Source organism: Salmo trutta, chromosome 2 (genome assembly GCF_901001165.1).
Source record: "Salmo trutta chromosome 2, fSalTru1.1, whole genome shotgun sequence".
In the NCBI taxonomy this organism is placed as follows: Eukaryota; Metazoa; Chordata; class Actinopteri; order Salmoniformes; family Salmonidae; genus Salmo; species Salmo trutta.
The window spans coordinates 41,947,321-41,969,248 of record NC_042958.1 but is presented as its reverse complement, the minus strand read 5'-3'; the positions used below and the strand labels follow the sequence as shown (position 1 = coordinate 41,969,248).

Below are 21,928 nucleotides of genomic sequence, written 5' to 3'. Positions count from 1 at the left end.
GGAGGAAAAAAATGTATGAAATGTATGCATTCACTACTGTAAGTCGCTCTGGATGAGATCGTCTGTAATGACTAAAATGTAAGTGAAAGGCAGTCGGGAGGACGCATGATCAGGTGGGACCATTCAAAAAGTGAACCTGGAGAAGACAGGTTTTGTGCCCAGTTATCCCCTCGCTTCGCGTCTTCCCCTGTTATTTCAACAACAACAACAAAAAATTATATTTCATTACTTTTGGTATGCCACGGTAAACTTCCACACTATTTATCTACTGTCAGTGCTTATCGATTTATGTGACTGTATTACATTATATTTGCTTCTATACATTTATTACCGTATTTAGGATCTTGTTTTAAATGTTCGACAAAAGTGCGGTAGTTCCACGCATGCGTAACGCCAACTTCCTGTTCCAACAAAACACCGACGTCTTCGAACTGTGTGGACTGGGTCTCTACAATTCGTTTTGTTATTATTGTAAAATGGACACGTTTACGATCATCTGTCGGATATGAAAATGGTTAGAGATATAATAATACATTGCTGAGGACGCTGACGCCCTTTTATGGTGTTTAGTTATCTCTGTTTGCTTATGTATTTGAGATTCTGATGTAGCTAGCGACTGTAACTAGCTGTACGTTATTTCACTACTATGTCGGCCAAAGTTAGAGCGGGGGACAGCAAAGACAACGGAGAAATTATTAAAAACTACCATAAACGAGCATTTGAATACATATCCGTGGCACTAAAGATCGATGAAGATGACAAAGGTTGAATGCATCTCCTTATCTTTAAAAAAAATATATATTGTATATGTGTATCATACATTAGCTTCGATGAAACCAAGAGAGTTTGTCAAAACTCTTGGTTGCATCGAAGCCAATCATACATGTTGTGTGACTATGCAAGCATATGCAATGGCTCACTGGGAGTGTCTGTCTGTCTGTCTACTCTCTCTGTGACTGAGCCTGTGGGTTTGTTATGGCAGGTGTCAAGGAGGAGGCAGTCCAGTGGTATCAGAAAGGCATTGCAGAGCTTCAAAGGGGGATTGCTATTGAAGTCACAGGACAAGGTGAGCTAATTCCTACCTCATTATCTTTCAAGTTAATATGAGGTTGTTTGTGTTGTGGCCTTGGCCAGTTAAGGTGTTTCGCTGTCTTTCACTTTCACTTTAGGAGAACATTGTGATCGTTCAAAGAGGCTTCAAACTAAGATGATCAACAATCTCACCATGGCAAAGGACCGACTCGCTCTTCTAGGTCAGCCCTCAGACGATGTTGAGAACGTTGTTTTAGATTGTATCACGCCATGATGACTTCCCATACTGGTAATATATGAGGCATGCTGCAGTCTTCATGATGACTTCCCATACTGGTAATATATGAGGCATGCTGCAGTCTTCATGATGACTACCCATACTGGTAATATATGAGGCATGCTGCAGTCTTCATGATGACTACCCATACTGGTAATATATGAGGCATGCTGCAGTCTTCATGATGACTACCCATACTGGTAATATATGAGGCATGCTGCAGTCTTCATGATGACTACCCATACTGGTAATATATGAGGCATGCTGCAGTCTTCATGATGACTTCCCATACTGGTAAAATATGAGGCATGCTGCAGTCTTCATGATGACTACCCATACTGATAATATATGAGGCATGCTGCAGTCTTCATGATGACTACCCATACTGGTAATATATGAGGCATGCTGCAGTCTTCATGATGACTTCCCATACTGGTAATATATGAGGCATGCTGCAGTCTTCATGATGACTACCCATACTGGTAATATATGAGGCATGCTGCAGTCTTCATGATGACTACCCATACTGGTAATATATGAGGCATGCTGCAGTCTTCATGATGACTACCCATACTGGTAATATATGAGGCATGCTGCAGTCTTCATGATGACTACCCATACTGGTAATATATGAGGCATGCTGCAGTCTTCATGATGACTACCCATACTGGTAATATATGAGGCATGCTGCAGTCTTCATGATGACTACCCATACTGGTAATATATGAGGCATGCTGCAGTCTTCATGATGACTACCCATACTGGTAAAATATGAGGCATGCTGCAGTCTTCATGATGACTACCCATACTGATAATATATGAGGCATGCTGCAGTCTTCATGATGACTACCCATACTGGTAATATATGAGGCATGCTGCAGTCTTCATGATGACTTCCCATACTGGTAATATATGAGGCATGCTGCAGTCTTCATGATGACTACCCATACTGGTAATATATGAGGCATGCTGCAGTCTTCATGATGACTACCCATACTGGTAATATATGAGGCATGCTGCAGTCTTCATGATGACTACCCATACTGGTAATATATGAGGCATGCTGCAGTCTTCATGATGACTACCCATACTGGTAATATATGAGGCATGCTCGGGTCTTCATGATGACTTCCCATACTGGTAATATATGAGGCATGCTGCAGTCTTCATGATGACTTCCCATACTGGTAATATATGAGGCATGCTGCAGTCTTCATGATGACTACCCATACTGGTAATATATGAGGCATGCTGCAGTCTTCATGATGACTACCCATACTGGTAATATATGAGGCATGCTGCAGTCTTCATGATGATTTCCCATACTGGTAATATATGAGGCATGCTGCAGTCTTCATGATGACTACCCATACTGGTAATATATGAGGCATGCTGCAGTCTTCATGATGACTTCCCATACTGGTAATATATGAGGCATGCTGCAGTCTTCATGATGACTTCCCATACTGGTAATATATGAGGCATGCTGCAGTCTTCTCTCATTACACTTTGAAGTGATGCCACACTTAGATTTTGAGCAATACAGATTTGTGTTGTAAATAAATCCCTGACTAAGATCAGTACTACTCACTCACTCACTCACTCACTCACTCACTCACTCACTCACTCACTCACTCAAAAAGGTTTAAAAGAGATAGACATTTCAAGTGTTATATTACCAGCTATGTGTTTTAGCAATTTGTAAATAGTTATAGTACTGTTTTTTATTTATTTTTTATTTAACCTTGTTTCTCAATTCTCGCTTTCTCTCTCTCACCCTCTGTCTCTCTCCATCCTCTCTCTCTCACCACAGAAGGTGCATCGGCGTCTAAAACGAGAGACAGCTCTCAGAGTCCACCAGGCCATCTCCCTACCCCTCCAGTGAGGCCTTCTGGTCCAAAGAACAAGCCAGGACCAGGTCCAGGTGGTTCTATGTCCAGTCACAGCAAGCCAGCAAGCACTGGCTCAAGCAGGACCAACAATATCAAGGTATCCCTGGTACAGGTCCTGTCCCCGTCCCTGGTCCCATTAAAGTACAGGCCTTGTCCTATCCCCGTCCCTGGTCCAATTAAAGTACAAGCCTTGTCCTGCCCCCTGTCCCTGGTCCAATTAAAGTACAGGCCTTGTCCTGTCCCTTGTCCCGTTAAAGTACAGGCCTTGTTCTATCCCCATCCCCTATCCTCTAGTCCCATAAATGATTTAGTCCTAGTCTTATAACCTCCCCACTAACAGTTTACAGACAACAACGTTTCTGAGTCGTAATTTGTCTTAAATACTGTTTCAAATGGAAAGCTGTTCCTCTTAGTGTATCCTTTTTGTTTTATGTGAAATGTATTTTTAATGGTCTATGATATTGTGCACTAATGGAGTGTTCTCTCTAAGGTTGTCCCTCGGGCTGCAGGAAGAGGACAGAATGGTAGACCAGCAGCATCAAAGGAACCACAAAAGAGGGATATGAAGAACTTTAAGAATGTGGACAGCAAGTTGGCCAGCTTCATACTGAATGAAATCGTAGACGGGTAGGATAGATAAGCTATCTGTGTAGCCTGGTCCCGGGAGCTATCTATGTAGCCTGGTCCCCGGGAGCTATCTGTGTAGCCTGGTCCCCGGGAGCTATCTGTGTAGCCTGGTCCCCGGGAGCTATCTGTGTAGCCTGGTCCCCGGGAGCTATCTGTGTAGCCTGGTCCCCGGGAGCTATCTGTGTAGCCTGGTCCCCGGGAGCTATCTGTGTAGCCTGGTCCCTGGGAGCTATCTGTGTAGCCTGGTCCCCGGGAGCTATCTGTGTAGCCTGGTCCCCGGGAGCTATCTGTGTAGCCTGGTCCCCGGGAGCTATCTGTGTAGCCTTTTGGTCATTGTCTGGGGTGTTAGCTATACAGTACTAACAGAGGTGTGACCAGGCTATGATAGAGAAGATCCTCAGTACATTCAATTGGTGGGATTCTAGAGACGGTGATAGTGGACTGCAGTCAGAATCAAATTAAATGTTGATTCTTGGGGATGCCCTGACGTCAAAATCTTAGACTTTTGAGGTGGCACACACTGATACTTTTTTGTTAAGGCGGTGCCTAGCTCTCCTGTAATTACAACCCATGACTGTAATTGAGACTGCTGTGGTTCTGGAGACATTTTAAACATGTGTCTGTGTGTCTGTTTATTTCAGTGGGTCATCAGTGAGCTTTGAAGACATAGCGGGCCAGGAGCTGGCTAAACAAGCTCTTCAGGAGATAGTCATCCTGCCTGCACTCAGACCTGAGGTGAGCTTGTTCGCTTTCTACTCTGTGTTATGAGCTGCTATCTGTCAGTAATGAGCTGCTATCTGTCAGTAATGAGCTGCTTTCTGTGTTATGAGCTGCTTTCTGTGTTATGAGCTGCTATCTGTCAGTAATGAGCTGCTATCTGTCAGTAATGAGCTGCTATCTGTCAGTTATGAGCTGCTATCTGTCAGTTATGAGCTGCTATCTGTCAGTTATGAGCTGCTATCTGTCAGTTATGAGCTGCTATCTGTCAGTTATGAGCTGCTATCTGTCAGTTATGAGCTGCTATCTGTCAGTAATGAGCTGCTATCTGTCAGTAATGAGCTGCTATCTGTCAGTAATGAGCTGCTATCTGTCAGTTATGAGCTGCTATCTGTCAGTTATGCCTGATTCACATTCTAGGGTCAAACCTACCCAAGCCAAGCTGAGCTGCTTTGATCTGGTCTGTTTACACATCCAGCATATTTGCTGAAAAGGACAATTTGAAATGAAAATATCCGAGCCAGCACAGTACAGTTGAGGTCGGCCCTATTGTGGGAATCAGGCTTCACAGTTGTCTTGTTGTCTCTTGTCCAGTCTGTTGTCTCTAGTCAAATCAAATCAAAGATTATTTGTCACGTGCGCCGAATACAACAGGTGTAGACCTTACAGTGAAATGCTTACTTACAGGCCCTAACCAACAGTGCAATTTTTAAGTAAAAAATAGGTATTAGGTGGACAATAGATAAGTAAATAAATAAAAACCAGTAAATAACAGTGAATAATAACAGGGAGGCTGAATGCAGTAGGGAGGCTGAATACAGTAGGGAGGCTGTATACAGTAGAGGCGCTATATACAGTAGCAAGGCTATATACAGGCACCGGTTAGTCGGACTGATTGAGGTAGTATGTACACGTAGGTATGGTTAAAGTGACTATGCATATATGATGAACAGAGAGTAGCAGTAGCGTAAAAGAGGGGTTGGCGGGTGGCAGGACATAATGCAGATAGTCCGGGTAGCCAATGTGCGGGGGCACCAGTTAGTCGGGCTAATTGAGGTAGTATGTACATGAATGTATAGTTAAAGTGACTATGCATATATGATAAACAGAGAGTAGCAGCAGTGTAAATGGGGGGGGGGGGGCACACAATGCAAATAGTCCGGGTAACCATTTGATTACCTGTTCAGAATTCTTATGGCTTGGGGGTAAAAACTGTTGAGGAGCCTTTTGGTCCTAGACTTGGCACTCCGGTACCACTTGCCATGCGGTAGTAGAGAGAACAGTCTATGACTGGGGTGGCTGGAGTCTTTGACAATTTTTAGGGATTTCCTCTGACACCGCCTGGTGTAGAGGTCCTGGATGGCAGGCAGCTTAGCCCCAGTGATGTAGTGCCTTGTGGTCAGAGGTCGAGCAGTTGCCATACCAGGCAGTGATGCAACCAGTCAGGATGCTCTCGGTGTTGCAGCTGTAGAACCTTTTGAGGATCTGAGGACCCATGCCAAATCTTTTTCGTTTCCTGAGGGGGAATAGGCTTTGTCGTGCCCTCTTCACAACTGTCTTGGTGTGTTTGGACCATTCTAGTTTGTTGGTGATTTGGACACCAAGGAACTTGAAGCTCTCAACCTGCTCCACTACAGCCCGTCGATGAGAATGGGAGCGTGCTCTGTCCTCCTTTTCCAGTAGTCCACAATCATCTCCTTAGTCTTGGTTACGTTGAGGGATAGGTTGTTATTCTGCCAACACCCGGCCAGGGCTCTGACCTCCTCCCTATCGTCGTTGTCGGTGATCAGGCCTACCAGTGTTGTGTCGTCTACAAACGTAATTATGGTGTTGGAGTCGTACCTGGCCGTGCAGTCATGAGTGAACAGGGAGTACAGGAGGGGACTGAGCACGCACCCCTGAGGGGCTTCAGTGTTGAGGATCAGTGTGGAAAATGTGTTGCTACCTACCCTCACCACCTGGGGGCAGCCCGTCAGGAAGTCCAGGATCCAGTTGCAGAGGGAGGTGTTTAGTCCCAGGGTCCTTAGCTTAGTGATGAGCTTTGAGGGTACTATGGTGTTGACCGCTGAGTTGTAGTCAATGAACAGCATTCTCACGTAGGTGTTCCTTTTGTCCAGGTGGGAAAGGGCAGTGTGAAGTGCAATAGAGATTGCATCATCTGTGGATCTGTTTGGACGGTATGCAAATTGGAGTGGGTCTAGGGTTTCTGGGATAATAGTATTGATGTGAGCCATTACCAGCCTTTCAAAGCACTTCATGGCTACGGATGTGAGTGCTACGGGTCTGTAGTCATTTAGGCAGGTTTCCTTAGTATTCTTGGGCACTGGGACTGTGGTGGTCTACTTGAAACATGTTGGTATTACAGACTCAATCAGTGACATATTGAAAATGTCAGTGAAGACATCTGCCAGTTGGTCAGCACATGCCCGGAGCACACGTCCTGGTAATCCGTCTGGCCCCGTCGGCTACGGAGAGCGTGATCACACGGTCGTCTGGAACAGCTGATGCTCTCATGCATGCCTCAGTGTTGTTTGCCTCAAAGCGAGCATAGAAGTGATTTTGCTCGTATGGTAGGCTCGGGTTCCTGGGCAGCTCGCGGCTCTGCTTCCCTTTGTAGTCTTTAATAGTTTGCAAGCCCTGCCACATAAGACGAGCATCGGAGTCGGTGTACTACGATTCAATCTAGTCCAGTCTGTTGTTGTCTCTAGTCTAATCTGTTGTTGTCTCTAGTCCAGTCTGTTGTTGTTTCTAGTCCAGTCTGTTCTTGTTTCTAGTCCAGTCTGTTGTTGTTTCTAGTCCAGTCTGTTGTTGTTTCTAGTCCAGTCTGTTGTTCTTTCTAGTCCAGTCTGTTGTTGTTTCTAGTCCAGTCTGTTGTTGTTTCTAGTCCAGTCTATGTTGTTGTTTCTAGTCCAGTCTATAGCGTTGTCTCTAGTCCAGTCTTTTGTTGTCTGTCGTCCAGTCTGTTGGTGCTGTCTCTACTCCAGTCTATGGTGTTGTTGTCTCTTCTCCAGTCTATGGTGTTGTTGTCACTTCTCCAGTCTATGGTGTTGTTGTCTCTTCTCCAGTCTATGGTGTTGTTGTCTCTAGTCCAGTCTATGGTGGTGTTGTCTCTTCTCCAGTCTATGGTGTTGTTGTCTCTAGTGAAGTCTATGGTGGTGTTGTCTCTAGTCCAGTCTATGGTGGTGTTGTCTATGGTGGTGTTGTCTCCACTCCAGTCTATGGTGGTGTTGTCTCTACTCCAGTCTGTTGGTGTTGTTGTCTCTACTCCAGTCTGTTGGTGTTGTTGTCTCTACTCCAGTCTGTTGGTGTTGTTGTCTCTACTCCAGTCTGTTGGTGTTGTTGTCTCTTCTCCAGTCTGTTGGTGTTGTTGTCTCTTCTCCAGTCTATGGTGTTGTTGTCTCTTCTCCAGTCTATGGTGGTGTTGTCTCTTCTCCAGTCTATGGTGGTGTTGTCTCTACTCCAGTCGATGGTGGTGTTGTCTCTACTCCAGTCTATGGTGGTGTTGTCTCCACTCCAGTCTATGGTGGTGTTGTCTCTACTCCAGTCTATGGTGGTGTTGTCTCTAGTCCAGTCTATGGTGTTGTTGTCTCTACTCCAGTCTATGGTGTTGTTGTCTCTACTCCAGTCTATGGTGGTGTTATCTCTAGTCCAGTCTATGGTGGTGTTGTCTCTAGTCCAGTCTATGGTGGTGTTGTCTCTACTCCAGTCTATGGTGGTGTTGTCTCTACTCCAGTCTATGGTGGTGTTGTCTCTACTCCAGTCTGTTGGTGTTGTTGTCTCTACTCCAGTCTGTTGGTGTTGTTGTCTCTACTCCAGTCTGTTGGTGTTGTTGTCTCTACTCCAGTCTATGGTGGTGTTGTCTCCAGTCTATGGTGGTGTTGTCTCTACTCCAGTCTATGGTGGTGTTGTCTCTACTCCAGTCTATGGTGGTGTTGTCTCTACTCCAGTCTGTTGGTGTTGTTGTCTCTACTCCAGTCTGTTGGTGTTGTTGTCTCTACTCCAGTCTGTTGGTGTTGTTGTCTCTACTCCAGTCTGTTGGTGTTGTTGTCTCTACTCCAGTCTGTTGGTGTTGTTGTCTCTACTCCAGTCTATGTTGGTGTTGTTGTCTCTACTCCAGTCTATGGTGTTGTTGTCTCTTCTCCAGTCAATGGTTGTTGTTGTCTCTTCTCCAGTCTATGGTGGTGTTGTCTCTTCTCCAGTCTATGGTGGTGTTGTCTCTTCTCCAGTCTATGGTGGTGTTGTCTCTACTCCAGTCTATGGTGGTGTTGTCTCCACTCCAGTCTATGGTGGTGTTGTCTCTACTCCAATCTATGGTGGTGATGTCTCTACTCCAATCTATGGTGGTGTTGTCTCTAGTCCAGTCTATGGTGGTGTTGTCTCTTCTCCAGTCTATGGTGGTGTTGTCTCTACTCCAGTCTATGGTGGTGTTGTCTCTACTCCAGTCTATGGTGGTGTTGTCTCTACTCCAGCCTATGGTGGTGTTGTCTAGACTCCAGTCTATGGTGGTGTTGTCTCTACTCCAGTCTGTTGGTGGTGTTGTCTCTACTCCAGTCTATGGTGGTGTTGTCTGTACTCCAGTCTGTTGGTGGTGTTGTCTCTTCTCCAGTCTATGGTGGTGTTGTCTCTACTCCAGTCTGTTGGTGGTGTTGTCTCTACTCCAGTCTGTTGGTGGTGTTGTCTCTACTCCAGTCTGTTGGTGTTGTTGTCTCTACTCCAGTCTGTTGGTGGTGTTGTCTCTACTCCAGTCTATGGTGGTGTTGTCTCTTCTCCAGTCTATGGTGGTGTTGTCTCTTCTCCAGTCTATGGTGTTGTGTTGTTCCCCTCTAGCTGTTCACTGGTCTCAGATCCCCGGCACGAGGTCTGCTCCTCTTCGGCCCCCCAGGCAATGGAAAGACCATGCTGGTGAGTCAAACGTTTGTGACCATCAAATTCATCACATGGTGTTGACTGCATGTTGAAGACATTATGCCTCTTTCTCATGATAATGATTTATCTCTTTTGTCCCTCCAACCCAGGCCAAAGCAGTAGAAATGGAGTCCTCTTTCTCATGATAAGGATTTATCTATTTTGTCCCTCTACCCAGGCCAAAGCAGTAGAAATGGAGTCCTCTTTCTTATGATAGTAAATTGATCTATTTTGTCCCTCCTACCCAGGCCAAAGCAGTAGAAATGGAGTCCTCTTTCTTATGATAATAAATTGATCTATTTTGTCCCTCCTACCCAGGCCAAACCAGTAGAAATGGAGTCTTCTTTCTCATGATAATGATTGATCTATTTTGTCCCTCTACCCAGGCCAAGGCAGTAGCAATGGAATCCCACGCCACCTTCTTTAACATCAGTGCTTCCAGTCTGACTTCTAAATGGGTGAGGAGTCTGAAGACTGTTGTCATTTACTGTGTCCAAAATCGCACCCTGTTCTCTATGTAGTGAACTACTGTAGACCAGGGTCTATTGGCTAGTGGACTACTGTAGACCAGGGTCTATAGGGTAGTGGACTACTGTAGACCAGAGTCTATAGGGTAGGGGACTACTGTTGACCAGGGTCTATAGGGTAGTGGACTACTGTAGACCAGGGTCTATAGGGTAGTGGACTACTGTAGACCAGGGTCTATAGGGTAGTGGACTACTGTAGACCAGGGTCTATAGGCTAGTGCACTACTGTTGACCAGGGTAGTGGACTACTGTAGATCAGGGTTTATAGGGTAGTGGACTACTGTAGACCAGGGTCTAAAGGCTAGTGGACTACTGTAGACCAGGGTTTATAGGGTAGTGGACTACTGTAGACCAGGGTCTATAGGGTAGTGGACTACTGTTGACCAGGGTAGTGGACTACTGTAGACCAGGGTCTATAGGGTGGTGGACTACTGTAGACCAGGGTCTATAGGGTAGTGGACTACTGTAGACCAGGGTCTATAGGGTAGTGGACTACTGTAGACCAGGGTCTATAGGGTAGTGGACTACTGTAGACCAGGGTCTATAGGGTAGTGGACTACTGTAGACCAGGGTCTATAGGGTAGTGGACTACTGTTGACCAGGGTCTATAAGGTAGTGGACTACTGTTGACCAGGGTCTATAAGGTAGTGGACTACTGTTGACCAGGGTCTATAGGGTAGTGGACTACTGTTGACCAGGGTCTATAGGGTATTGGACTACTGTAGACCAGGGTCTATAGGGTAGTGGACTACTGTAGACCAGGGTCTATAGGGTAGTGGACTACTGTAGACCAGGGTCTATAGGGTAGTGGACTACCGTAGACCAGGGTCTATAGGGTAGTGGACTACCGTAGACCAGGGCCTATAGGGTAGTGGACTACTGTAGACCAGGGTCTATAGGGTAGTGGACTACTGTTGACCAGGGTAGTGGACTACTGTAGACCAGGGCCTATAGGGTAGTGGACTCCTGTTGACCAGGGTCTATAGGGTAGTAGACTACTGTTGACCAGGGCCTATAGGGTAGTGGTCTACTGTTGACCAGGGCCTATAGGGTAGTGGACTACTGTTGACCAGGGCCTATAGTGTAGTGGACTACTGTTGACCAGCGTCTATAGGGTAGTGGTCTACTGTAGACCAGGGTCTATAGGCTAGTGGACTACTGTTGACCAGGGTCTATAGGGTAGTGGACTACTGTTGACCAGGGTAGTGGACTACTGTAGACCAGGGTCTATAGGGTAGTGGTCTACTGTTGACCAGGGTAGTGGACTACTGTAGACCAGGGTTTATAGGGTAGTGGACTACTGTAGACCAGGGTCTATAGGGTAGTGGACTACTGTTGACCAGGGTCTATAGGGTAGTGGACTACTGTTGACCAGGGTAGTGGACTACTGTAGACCAGGGTTTATAGGGTAGTGGACTACTGTTGACCAGGGTAGTGGACTTCTGTAGACCAGGGTCTATAGGGTAGTGGACTACTGTACACCAGGGTCTATAGGGCGGTGGACTATTGTAGACCAGGGTCTATAGGGTTGTGGACTACTGTTGACCAGGGTAGTGGACTACTGTAGACCAGGGTCTATAGGGTAGTGGACTACTGTTGACCAGGGTAGTGGACTTCTGTAGACCAGGGTCTATAGGGTAGTGGACTACTGTACACCAGGGTCTATAGGGCGGTGGACTATTGTAGACCAGGGTCTATAGGGTTGTGGACTACTGTTGACCAGGGTAGTGGACTACTGTAGACCAGGGTCTATAGGGCGGTGGACTACTGTAGACCAGGGTCTATAGGGTAGTGGACTACTGTTGACCAGGGAAGTGGACTACTGTAGACCAGGGTCTATAGGGCGGTGGACTACTGTAGACCAGGGTCTATAGGGTAGTGGACTACAGTTGACCAGGGTAGTGGACTACTGTAGACCAGGGTCTATAGGGTTGTGGACTACTGTTGACCAGGGTAGTGGACTACTGTAGACCAGGGTCTATAGGGTAGTGGACTACTGTTGACCAGGGTAGTGGACTACTGTAGACCAGGGTCTATAGTGTAGTGGACTACTGTTGCCAGGTGTAGTGGACTACTGTAGACCAAGTAGAGGTTTGTCCCACTTAGTGGATTAACTGACATTAGATGTAGCTTAGTGATCAGTTAAACTATCAGTAAGCAAATGGTTATAAGTCTTTAAACTGCTTATACACTCTTTTAAAACCACTTTATAAAGTTGACCTTTATGTTCCAGTGTAAAGTGTTAGTACCAGTAGTTCTACTTGAGTGACCTTTGACCTGTATCTCTCCTTTCCAGGTGGGAGAGGGAGAGAAGCTGGTCAGAGCTCTGTTTGCTGTTGCCAGAGAACTACAGCCTGCCATCATCTTCATTGGTTGGTTTGATTGATTGTATTCAATGTCCTTTTTACCCATACAGTATACTCAACATCGTCCAACAGTGATCTGACGTCTAACATTGATATTTGAACCTGACATTTTTCCATTCAGTATTTTTTTAGTCTAGGACTCGGCTTTTAGTCTGTCCAAAAAAACGACCGTTCATTACATTAGTTTAATAATGGATTGGATTTTTATAGCGACTTTCTACATAATGAGGTACTCGAAGCGCTTTGCATAGTAAGGGGGTGAATTGGACTAGTTTAAAGATGCAGAAATCACTCCTCCATTTCCTGGTTGCTAATATTCTAATAGTGTCGCCTAATTTCAGTTTATGTGACTAAACAACTAAGTATAGTGTAGACAGTCATTGTACCATTTAAAATGTTTTCCTTTAACCAGAGAATCATTGTACCATCGAAAGCGCTTTTCTATAACGAAAAAGATTGCATTTTCAGCTGTTTGAAGCTGGTGTACAAAACCAAAAGTAATATGCAAAAACTAAACTTGAGAACGGGAAGCATAGAAATAGCGCACGTAGATCAGATGTACAGCTTCTTAGACTGGCTGTCAATGAGAATGACAGATCTACAACTCACATTTCTATGTGAATTTGGTCAGGTCGTCCAAAAAGTGACATTTTTAACAGCTTTAATAAAAAAATTTACCCTAGTTGTTTTGTTTCTGAGAGACTGAACAGACAGTAGCTGTTCATTGACGTTATGGTGACGTTCACTATGGTTCCTGTATGTTTGCCATTCTCCCAGATGAGATCGACAGCCTGCTCTGTGAGAGGAGGGAAGGAGAACACGATGCCAGCCGCCGGTTAAAAACTGAGTTTCTCATACAGTTTGACGGGGTAAGACCAACGACCATTTTAGTTATGTCACGGTAATGTTACTCGCGCTGCAATTATCAACGGCAGTTGAAATTCCTATGTACTGTTTTATGGATGTTTCGTGTATGGGTTTTTAATGAACTACAAAAGACCTTATGCACACTACATGACCAACAGGATGTGGACACCTGCTCATCGAACATCTCATTCCAAAATCATGGGCATTAATATGGAGTTGTCCCCCCCTTTGCTGTTGTAACAGCCTCCACTCTTCTGGGAAGGCTTTCCACTAGATGTTGGAACATTGTTGCTCTAACAGCCTCCATTCTTCTGGGAAGGCTTTTTACTAGATGTTGGAACATTGCTGCTGGGACTTGCTTCCATTCAGCCACAAGAGCATTAGTGAGGTTGGTACTGATGTCGGGCGATTAGGCCTGACTCGCAGTCGGCGTTCTGATTCAACGAAAAAGGGGATTGATGGTGTTGAGTTCGGGCTCTGTGCAGGCCAGTCAAGTTCTTCCACACCGATCGCGACAAACCATCTGTATCTATCTCACTTTGTGGATGGGGGCATTATCATTCTGAAACAGGAAAGGGCCTTCCCCAAACTGTTGCCACAAAATTGGATGCACAGAATCGTCTAGAATGTCATTGAATGCTGTCGTGTTTAGATTTCCATTCACAGGAACTAAGGGGCCCGAACCATGGAAAAACAGTCCCAGACCACTATTCCTCCTCCACCAAACTTTACAGTTGGCACTATGCATTGGGGCAGGTAGCGTTCTCCTGGCATCCGCCAAATCCAGATTCGTCTGTCGAACTGCCAGATGGTGAAGTGTGATTTATCACTCCAGAGAACGCATTTCCACTGCTCCAGAGTCCAATGGCGGCAGGCGTTACACCACTCCAGCCAAATCTTGGCATTGCTCATGGTGATCTTAGGCTGGTGTGCGGCTGCTCGACCATGGAAACCCATTTCATGAAGCTCCCGACCAACAGTTCTTGTGCTGACGTTGCTTCCAGAGGCAGTTTGGGACTCGGTAGTGAGTGATGCAACCGAGGACACACAATTTTTATACGCTTCAGTACTCGGCAGTCCTGTTCTGTGAGCTTGTGTGTCCTACCACTTTACGGCTGAGGCGTTGTTGATCCTAGACGTTTCCACTTCACAATGTTTCCTCTTCAGAGTTGACCGGGGAAGCTCTAGCAAGGCAGAAATTTAACGGACTGACTTGTTGGAAAGGTGGCATCCTATCATGGTGCCACGTTGAAAGTCACTGAGATCTTCAGTAAGGCCATTCTACTGCCAAAGTTTGTCTATGGTGATCGCATGGCAGTGTGCACAATTTTATACACCTGTCAGCAACGTGTGTGGCTGAAATAGCTGAATCCACTCATTTGAAGTGGTGTCCACATACTTTTGTATATATGGTGTAGGTATCCTTCAACAACACTAGTCTCCTGGATGGTTGCAGGTGCAGTCAGATGGGGCAGAGAGGGTTCTGGTGATGGGAGCTACAAACAGACCACAGGAGCTGGACGAAGCTGTGCTCAGGTACTGAACACACCACAACACACACAGGAAGACGAAGCTGTGCTCAGGTACTGAACACACCACAACACACACAGGAAGACGAAGCTGTGCTCAGGTACTGAACACACCACAACACACACAGGAAGACGAAGCTGTGCTCAGGTACTGAACACACCACAACACACACAGGAAGACAAAGCTTTGCTCAGGTACTGGACACAACACAACACACACAGGAAGACAAAGCTGTGCTCAGGTACTGGACACAACACAACACACACACGAAGCTGTGCTCAGGTACTGGCCACAACACAACACACACAGGAAGACAAAGCTGTGCTCAGGTACTGGACATGATACACACACACATAAAGCGTGGGAACCGGTTAATAACGCTCTGCACACAAAATAAAGTTCTGAACCGGTTCAAACTAAAAATAAGTAACATTTTATATCGTTCCTTTCTGTTCTTTTTTCAAACCTCTGAAATCGTTTATTTTATTTACGTTTAGCTCAACATTAAATGACCACTCAGTGCGGATAGAGCAGCTTGCTATGGAGCGGGCTAACTATGTACAGTATATGCATTGGACAGACCAGTGTAGGGCGTGAGATGTGACCCAAAAAATTGGAGGGTTTGGCTTGTAGCACTGGGCATGTTGTTATGACATGCATTATCTGAAATTAGGCCCAGATAATTATACATGTGATATAGCAGCTTCTATGAAGGAAGGAACTTTGAAGGTTTTTGAACTTCCTGGAGTTGGTTGAACTTCCTGGATTTGGTCCAATGTTAAGCCAGAGCTAGCTAGCTAATAAGCTTGTGTGTGCAGAGCGGCACCGGAATTAAAATCAAAACACGTCTTATCTTTTTTTGTAGTTAATAAATCCAACGCGAAACGTAATAAATATAGTATCCTTAATTAGCATTGAAAAAGTTTATCCATTATTTTCTAATAAAAATCACCCTTGTAACGTCAGTAGGCTACTCTAGCCTATGCTTCGGAGGGGGAGAGGCAGGTTGCCTAAAACGGCTGGGGAAAATAATGGTTCTGTTCCGGAACAGTATCGATCACTTTCATTCCCAGTTCTGATTCTTTTCATGTCATTCTTTTCCTGTTTTCGGTTCTGTTCCCTGAACCGGTTCTAACCCCTGCTGACAATACTTAATTTGTTATTTTGTTTTTCCTTTTACAGGCGATTTGCCAAAAGGGTTCATGTAGCCTTACCAACAGAGGAGGTAAACCCATGTTGCATGTTTCCCCTTGTGTAGGACCATCACTGAACTTTGTTATGGCTTGAGTGGTTTACTGGGTAGATTTTTAGATATGATTTTTTTAACCAATGTTATGTGTTTGCAAACATCACAGACGCGCTTCAAGTTGCTGAAGAATCTATTGGGAAAGCATGGACACCCACTCAACCAGAAGGAATTAGCCCATCTTGCGAAGTAAGTTTTCAGCATGGACACCTACTCAACCAGAAGGAATTAGCCCATCTAGCAAAGTAAGTTTTCAGCATGGACACCCACTCAACCAGAAGGAATTAGCCCATCTACCAAAGTAAGTTTTCAGCATGGACACCCACTCAACCAGAAGGAATTAGCCCATCTGCCAAAGTAAGTTTTTAACATGGACACCCACTCAACCAGAAGGAATTAGCCCATCTGCCAAAGTAAGTTTTCAACATGGACACCCACTCAACCAGAAGGAATTAGCCCATCTACCAAAGTAAGTTCTCACACTACGCTACACTAGGCCACATCCACCCCCCCCCCCCCAAGCATAAACTGTAGAGATAAAACTATCCAACCTAAACATGCTCTAACCAAAATATAAACCTTCTCAGAATGACGGGGGGCTATTCAGGAAGTGATCTTACGTCGTTGGCTAAGGATGCTGCTCTTGGACCAATCAGGGGTGAGTAAAGGCCTATCTTTCAGCCTGTCCAAAAGTTATGGCTATATGCAATAGTAATAGACAATGTACCTATTATACCTATATACACTGACTGGACAGTTTATTAGGTACACCTCGGATCACTCGTACTATATAAAGCAGGCAGACGGGCATCGAGGCATTCAGTTACTGTTCCACTGAATGTTAGAATGGGCAAAACTAGTGACTTTGAGCGTGGTATGATCGTCGGTGCCAAGCAGAACGGATCCATTATCACTGAAACAGCCGCCCTCCTGGGCTTTTCACACAGGACAGTGTCTAGGGTTTCCTGAGAATGGTGTCGACAAAAAAAAAAAAAACATCCAGTCAGCGGCAGTCCAGTGGGGGAAAACAGCTCGGTGATAAAAGAGGTGAAAGGAGAATGGCAAGAATCTTGCAAGCTAACAGGCGCGCCACAAACAGGCTAATAACGGCGCAGTACAACAGTGGTGTGCAGAACGGCATCACGGAACGCACAACTCGGCGATTCTTGTCATGGATGGGCAAATGCAGCTGACGACCACACGGGGTTCCACTCCTATCAGTTAAAAACAAGAAGCAGCAGCTCCAGTGGGCACCCGATCACCAACACTGAACAATTGAAGAGGGGAAAAACATTTCCTGGAACATGACGGTGAGTTCAGTGTACTTGAGTGTCCTGGTCAATCCAACACCTCAACCTAATAAGAGTATAATGGGATGAGATGGAACGAGCTGTTAGCAGCATGAATGTACTGCCATCCAATCTGCAGCAACTGCATGATGCCATCGCGTCAGCATGGACCGACATCCTTATGGAACGTTTACGACAACTTGTAGAATGCCCCGAAGAATTCAGACCGTTCTGGAGGCAAAGTGGGGTCTGACCCCCATACTAGTTGGGTGTACCTAATAAACTGGTTGGGGTGGTATATTTGGGGTGTATATTATAATACTGTAGCAAACTTGAGGGGGGTTAAGGTCGCTACAATGTCTTTATGCCTGATCATGTTTGTTTTGTCTGTTTACACAGAACTTGGACCAGAGCAAGTGAAAAACATGGCTGCTAGTGATGTAAGTTATAACAGCTCAAAGCTATAATAGACTGTGTCTGACATGAATAGAGAATATATTTCTGTGTATGAATGGAGAATATACACTACATATACAAAAGTATGTGGACACCACTTCAAATGAGTAGATTTGGCTATTTCAGCCACACCCGTTGCTGACAGCTGTATAAAATCAAGCACACATCCATGCAATCTCCATACACAAACATTGGCAGTAGAATGGCCTTATTGAAGAGCTCAGTGACTTTTAATGTGGCACCGTCATAGGATGCCACCTTTCCAACAAGTCAGTTCGTCACACAAGCTCACAGAACGGGACCACCGAGGGCTGAAGCGCATTAAATTGGTCTATCCTCAGTTGCAACACTCACTAGCGAGTTCCAAACTGCCTCTGGAAGCAACGTCAGCACAAGAACTGTTTGTTGGGAGCTTAATGAAATGGGTTTCCATGGCCGAGCAGCAGCACACAAGCCTAAGATCACCATGAGCAATGCCAAGCATCGGTTGGAGTAGTGTAAAGATCACCGCCATTGGACACTGGAGCAGTGGAAATGTGTTCTCTGGAGTGATAAATCACACTTCACCATCTGGCAGTCTGACAGATGAATCTGGCTACCTATCCCAATCCATAGTGCCAACTGTAAAGTTTGGTGGAGGAGGAATAATGGTCTGGGGCTGTTCATGGTTCGGGCCAATTAGTTCCAGTGAAGGGAAATCTTAACGCTACAGCATACAATGACTTTCTAGACGATCCTTCCCTGAAGAGTGGAAGCTGTTATAGCAGCAAAGGGGGGACCAAATCCATATTAATGCTTATAGTTTTGGAATGAGATGTTCCAAGAGAAGGTGTCCACATACTTTTGGTTATGTAGTGTATTTCTGTGTATGAAATAGAGAATATATACTGCTCAAAAAAATAAAGGGAACACTTAAACAATACCATGTAACTCCAAGTCAATCACACTTCTGTGAAATCAAACTGTCCACTTAGGCAGCAACACTGATTGACAATACATTTCACATGCTGTTGTGCAAATGGAACAGACAACAGGTGGAAATTATAGGCAATTAGCAAGACACCCCCAATAAAGGAGTGGTTCTGCAGGTGGTAACCACAGACCACTTCTCAGTTCCTATGCTTCCTGGCTGATGTTTTGGTCACTTTTGAATGCTGGCGGTGCTTTCACTCTAGTGGTAGCATGAGACGGAGTCTACAACCCACACAAGTGGCTCAGGTAGTGCAGCTCATCCAGGATGGCACATCAATGCGAGCTGTGGCAAGAAGGTTTGCTGTGTCTGTCAGCGTAGTGGCCAGAGCATGGAGGCGCTACCAGGAGACAGGCCAGTACATCAGGAGACGTGGAGGAGGCCGTAGGAGGGCAACAACCCAGCAGCAGGACTGTTACCTCCGCCTTTGTGCAAGGAGGAGCAGGAGGAGCACTGCCAGAGCCCTGCCAAATGACCTCCAGCAGGCCACACATGTGCATGTGTCTGCTCAAACGGTCAGAAACAGACTCCATGAGGGTGGTATGAGGGCCCAACGTCCACAGGTGGGGGTTGTGCTTACAGCCCAACACCGTGCAGGACGTTTGGCATTTGCCAGAGAACACCAAGATTGGTGCTCTTCACAGATGAAAGCAGGTTCACACTGAGCACATGTGACAGACGTGACAGTCTGGAGACGCCGTGGAGAACGTTCTGCTGCCTGCAACATCCTCCAGCATGACCGGTTTGGCGGTGGGTCAGTCATGGTGTGGGGTGGCATTTCTTTGGGGGGCCGCACAGCCCTCCATGTGCTCGCCAGAGGTAGCCTGACTGCCATTAGGTACCGAGATGAGATCCTCAGACCCCTTGTGAGACCATATGCTGGTGCGGTTGGCCCTGGGTTCCTCCTAATGCAAGACAATGCTAGACCTCATGTGGCTGGAGTGTGTCAGCAGTTCCTGCAAGAGGAAGGCATTGATGCTATGGACTGGCCCGCCCGTTCCCCAGACCTGAATCCAAATGAGCACATCTGGGACATCATGTCTCGCTCCATCCACCAACGCCACGTTGCACCACAGACTGTCCAGGAGTTGGCGGATGCTTTAGTCCAGGTCTGGGAGGAGACCATCCGCCACCTCATCAGGATCATGCTCAGGCATTGTAGGGAGGTCATACAGGCGCGTGGAGGCCACACACACTACTGAGCCTAATTTTGACTTGTTTTAAGGACATTACATCAAAGTTGGATCAGCCTGTAGTGTGGTTTTCCACTTTAATTTTGAGTGTGACTCCAAATCCAGACCTCCATGGGTTGATAAATTGGATTTCCATTGATTCTTTTTGTGTGATTTTGTTGTCAGCACATTCAACTATGTAAAGAAAAAAGTATTTAATAAGATTATTTCATTCATTCAGATCTAGGATGTGTTATTTTAGTGTTCCCTTTATTTTTTTGAGCAGTGTATTTCCGTGTATGAAATAAAGAATTTATTTCCGTGTATGAAGTAGAGAATATATTTCTGTGTATGAAGTAGAGAATATATTTCTGTGTATGAAATAGAGAATATATTTCCATGTATGAAATAGAGAATATATTTCCGTGTATGAAATAGAGAATATATTTCTGTGTATGAAGTAGAGAATATATTTCTGTGTATGAAGTAGAGAATATATTTCTGTGTATGAAATAGAGAATATGTTTCTGTGTATGCTGATGCTTGTTACAGATGCGTAACATCCGCTGCAAGGACTTTGAGGATTCTCTGAAGCGAATTAAACCCAGTGTCAGTCCCACAACCCTGGACCTCTATGTACGATGGAACACTGACTATGGAGACACGACGGCCTTCTAGAACCATGGAACTTAACTCATTTCCCAGCTAGCACATAACGTTCTGAGAACCATATGTTTCTTAGAGCGTGGTTGTCCTATGGTTATTTTGCATAAAACCTATTCACAAATTTCTGGGAATGGTACAGGGAGTCGCTTGGCTTTGGAACATTCTCAGCACATTTAAGGAACTTGACAAACCATTTTTTGGGGGGGGTATTTCAATGCTTTAACCAGAATGTTTCCTAAAAGTTCAAACATGGTTACATGTTCTGGGAATGTTCTCCAGCTGGTTGACGTTGGGAATGTTCTCAAATAGTTCAGAGAATGCTAAGAAACAATGTTCTTTTGTGGGAATTTCAGTACTTTAACATAATGTTTCCTACAGATTGCCTCATGGTTCTATTTAAATTCATGTAAAAAAAAATACAAATAATAATTTGAGAGCGTTAAAACGTTCCATAAAAACCACAAGACAACTTTAACGTTCACAGAACGTTCTAAGAATGTTATTTAAAAACATACATTCCGTTCTCAGCGTCAACAAAACTCTCTATCCTCTATCTTGTTAATAAGTGTGATCAGGTGTGTTGGCCGCACCCACTAATTGGCCATAGCTGATCTTAATGAGTCCTTGTTTCCTTTTGAAGCGGGGTCTGTTTAAATAGACTAAAATGAACAGCTTCGTATGAGTTATAAAACATAGCATGCTAGCTCCATCCTCGTGGTGCAGTGGACTCATTTCATGGATAAAGAACACAAGATTATAGGTTTGAATCTCACTGATGCCGTGTTACAATAAAAAAAAAAATATGTTTTGCATGATTTAATGCCTAAGCAAATTAATTTCCATGTGTCTTATCTGTGCTGGGAGTTCCAAACAGTTAACCTAAGCTAGTAGTGTTATTAAAAGTCTTATTGAAATATTCAGTGAATGTTTTAAGAAAGTTTTTCAGAAACCTCCAAATAACCTAGAATTTCCATTTTCACAGCACGAATAAAAAACCCCAGGAAAGATGTGCAGAATAGACTTTACCATTAAATTCTTACTTACGAGCCCTTTCCCAACAATGCAGTTAAAAAGTTGTACAACTAACAAATAGAAGAAGAAAAATATTGTGAAAATAAAATACAATTTTTAAAATATGTAAACAAAACTATCAAGGAATCTGAGTAAACTGTTCTCAGAACCTCCCTGCAACCTAAAAATAAACCCAGAACAGTCAACGTTTTCACTTCCATTCTCAGAACATTTAAAATGCTCGGAAGCATATGGATTCGTTCCCACAACCAATGTGAAACCAAAAGCTTATGTTCCCATAACTTCCAACAAACCAAATTTGCTAGCTGGGTTAGTTCCATCTAAGATGTGATGGAACCAGGGATGTGTTCATTAGTG

At 44.9% G+C, this 21,928-nt stretch overlaps 1 protein-coding gene across 2 annotated transcripts; it reads left to right on the top strand.

The window, feature by feature from the left end:
• The first annotated feature begins 389 nt into the window (after positions 1–389).
• Positions 390–21,459, top strand: LOC115155504 (spastin). 2 transcript variants are annotated; one of them, XM_029702172.1, is made up of 16 exons: positions 390–764; positions 983–1,066; positions 1,170–1,253; positions 3,123–3,298; positions 3,692–3,828; positions 4,470–4,563; positions 9,373–9,447; positions 9,837–9,908; positions 12,274–12,349; positions 13,121–13,212; positions 14,667–14,746; positions 15,923–15,965; positions 16,096–16,175; positions 16,574–16,644; positions 17,675–17,715; positions 20,426–21,459. In XM_029702172.1, the coding sequence occupies exons 1-16, from the start codon at positions 647–649 to the stop codon at positions 20,549–20,551; spliced, it is 1,449 nt and encodes a 482-aa protein (XP_029558032.1). In that variant the 5' UTR covers positions 390–646; the 3' UTR covers positions 20,552–21,459. The 2 variants fall into 2 exon arrangements, with proteins under 2 accessions (XP_029558032.1, XP_029558040.1); XM_029702180.1 differs by having other exon boundaries at positions 392–514.
• Positions 21,460–21,928: the final 469 nt, after the last annotated feature.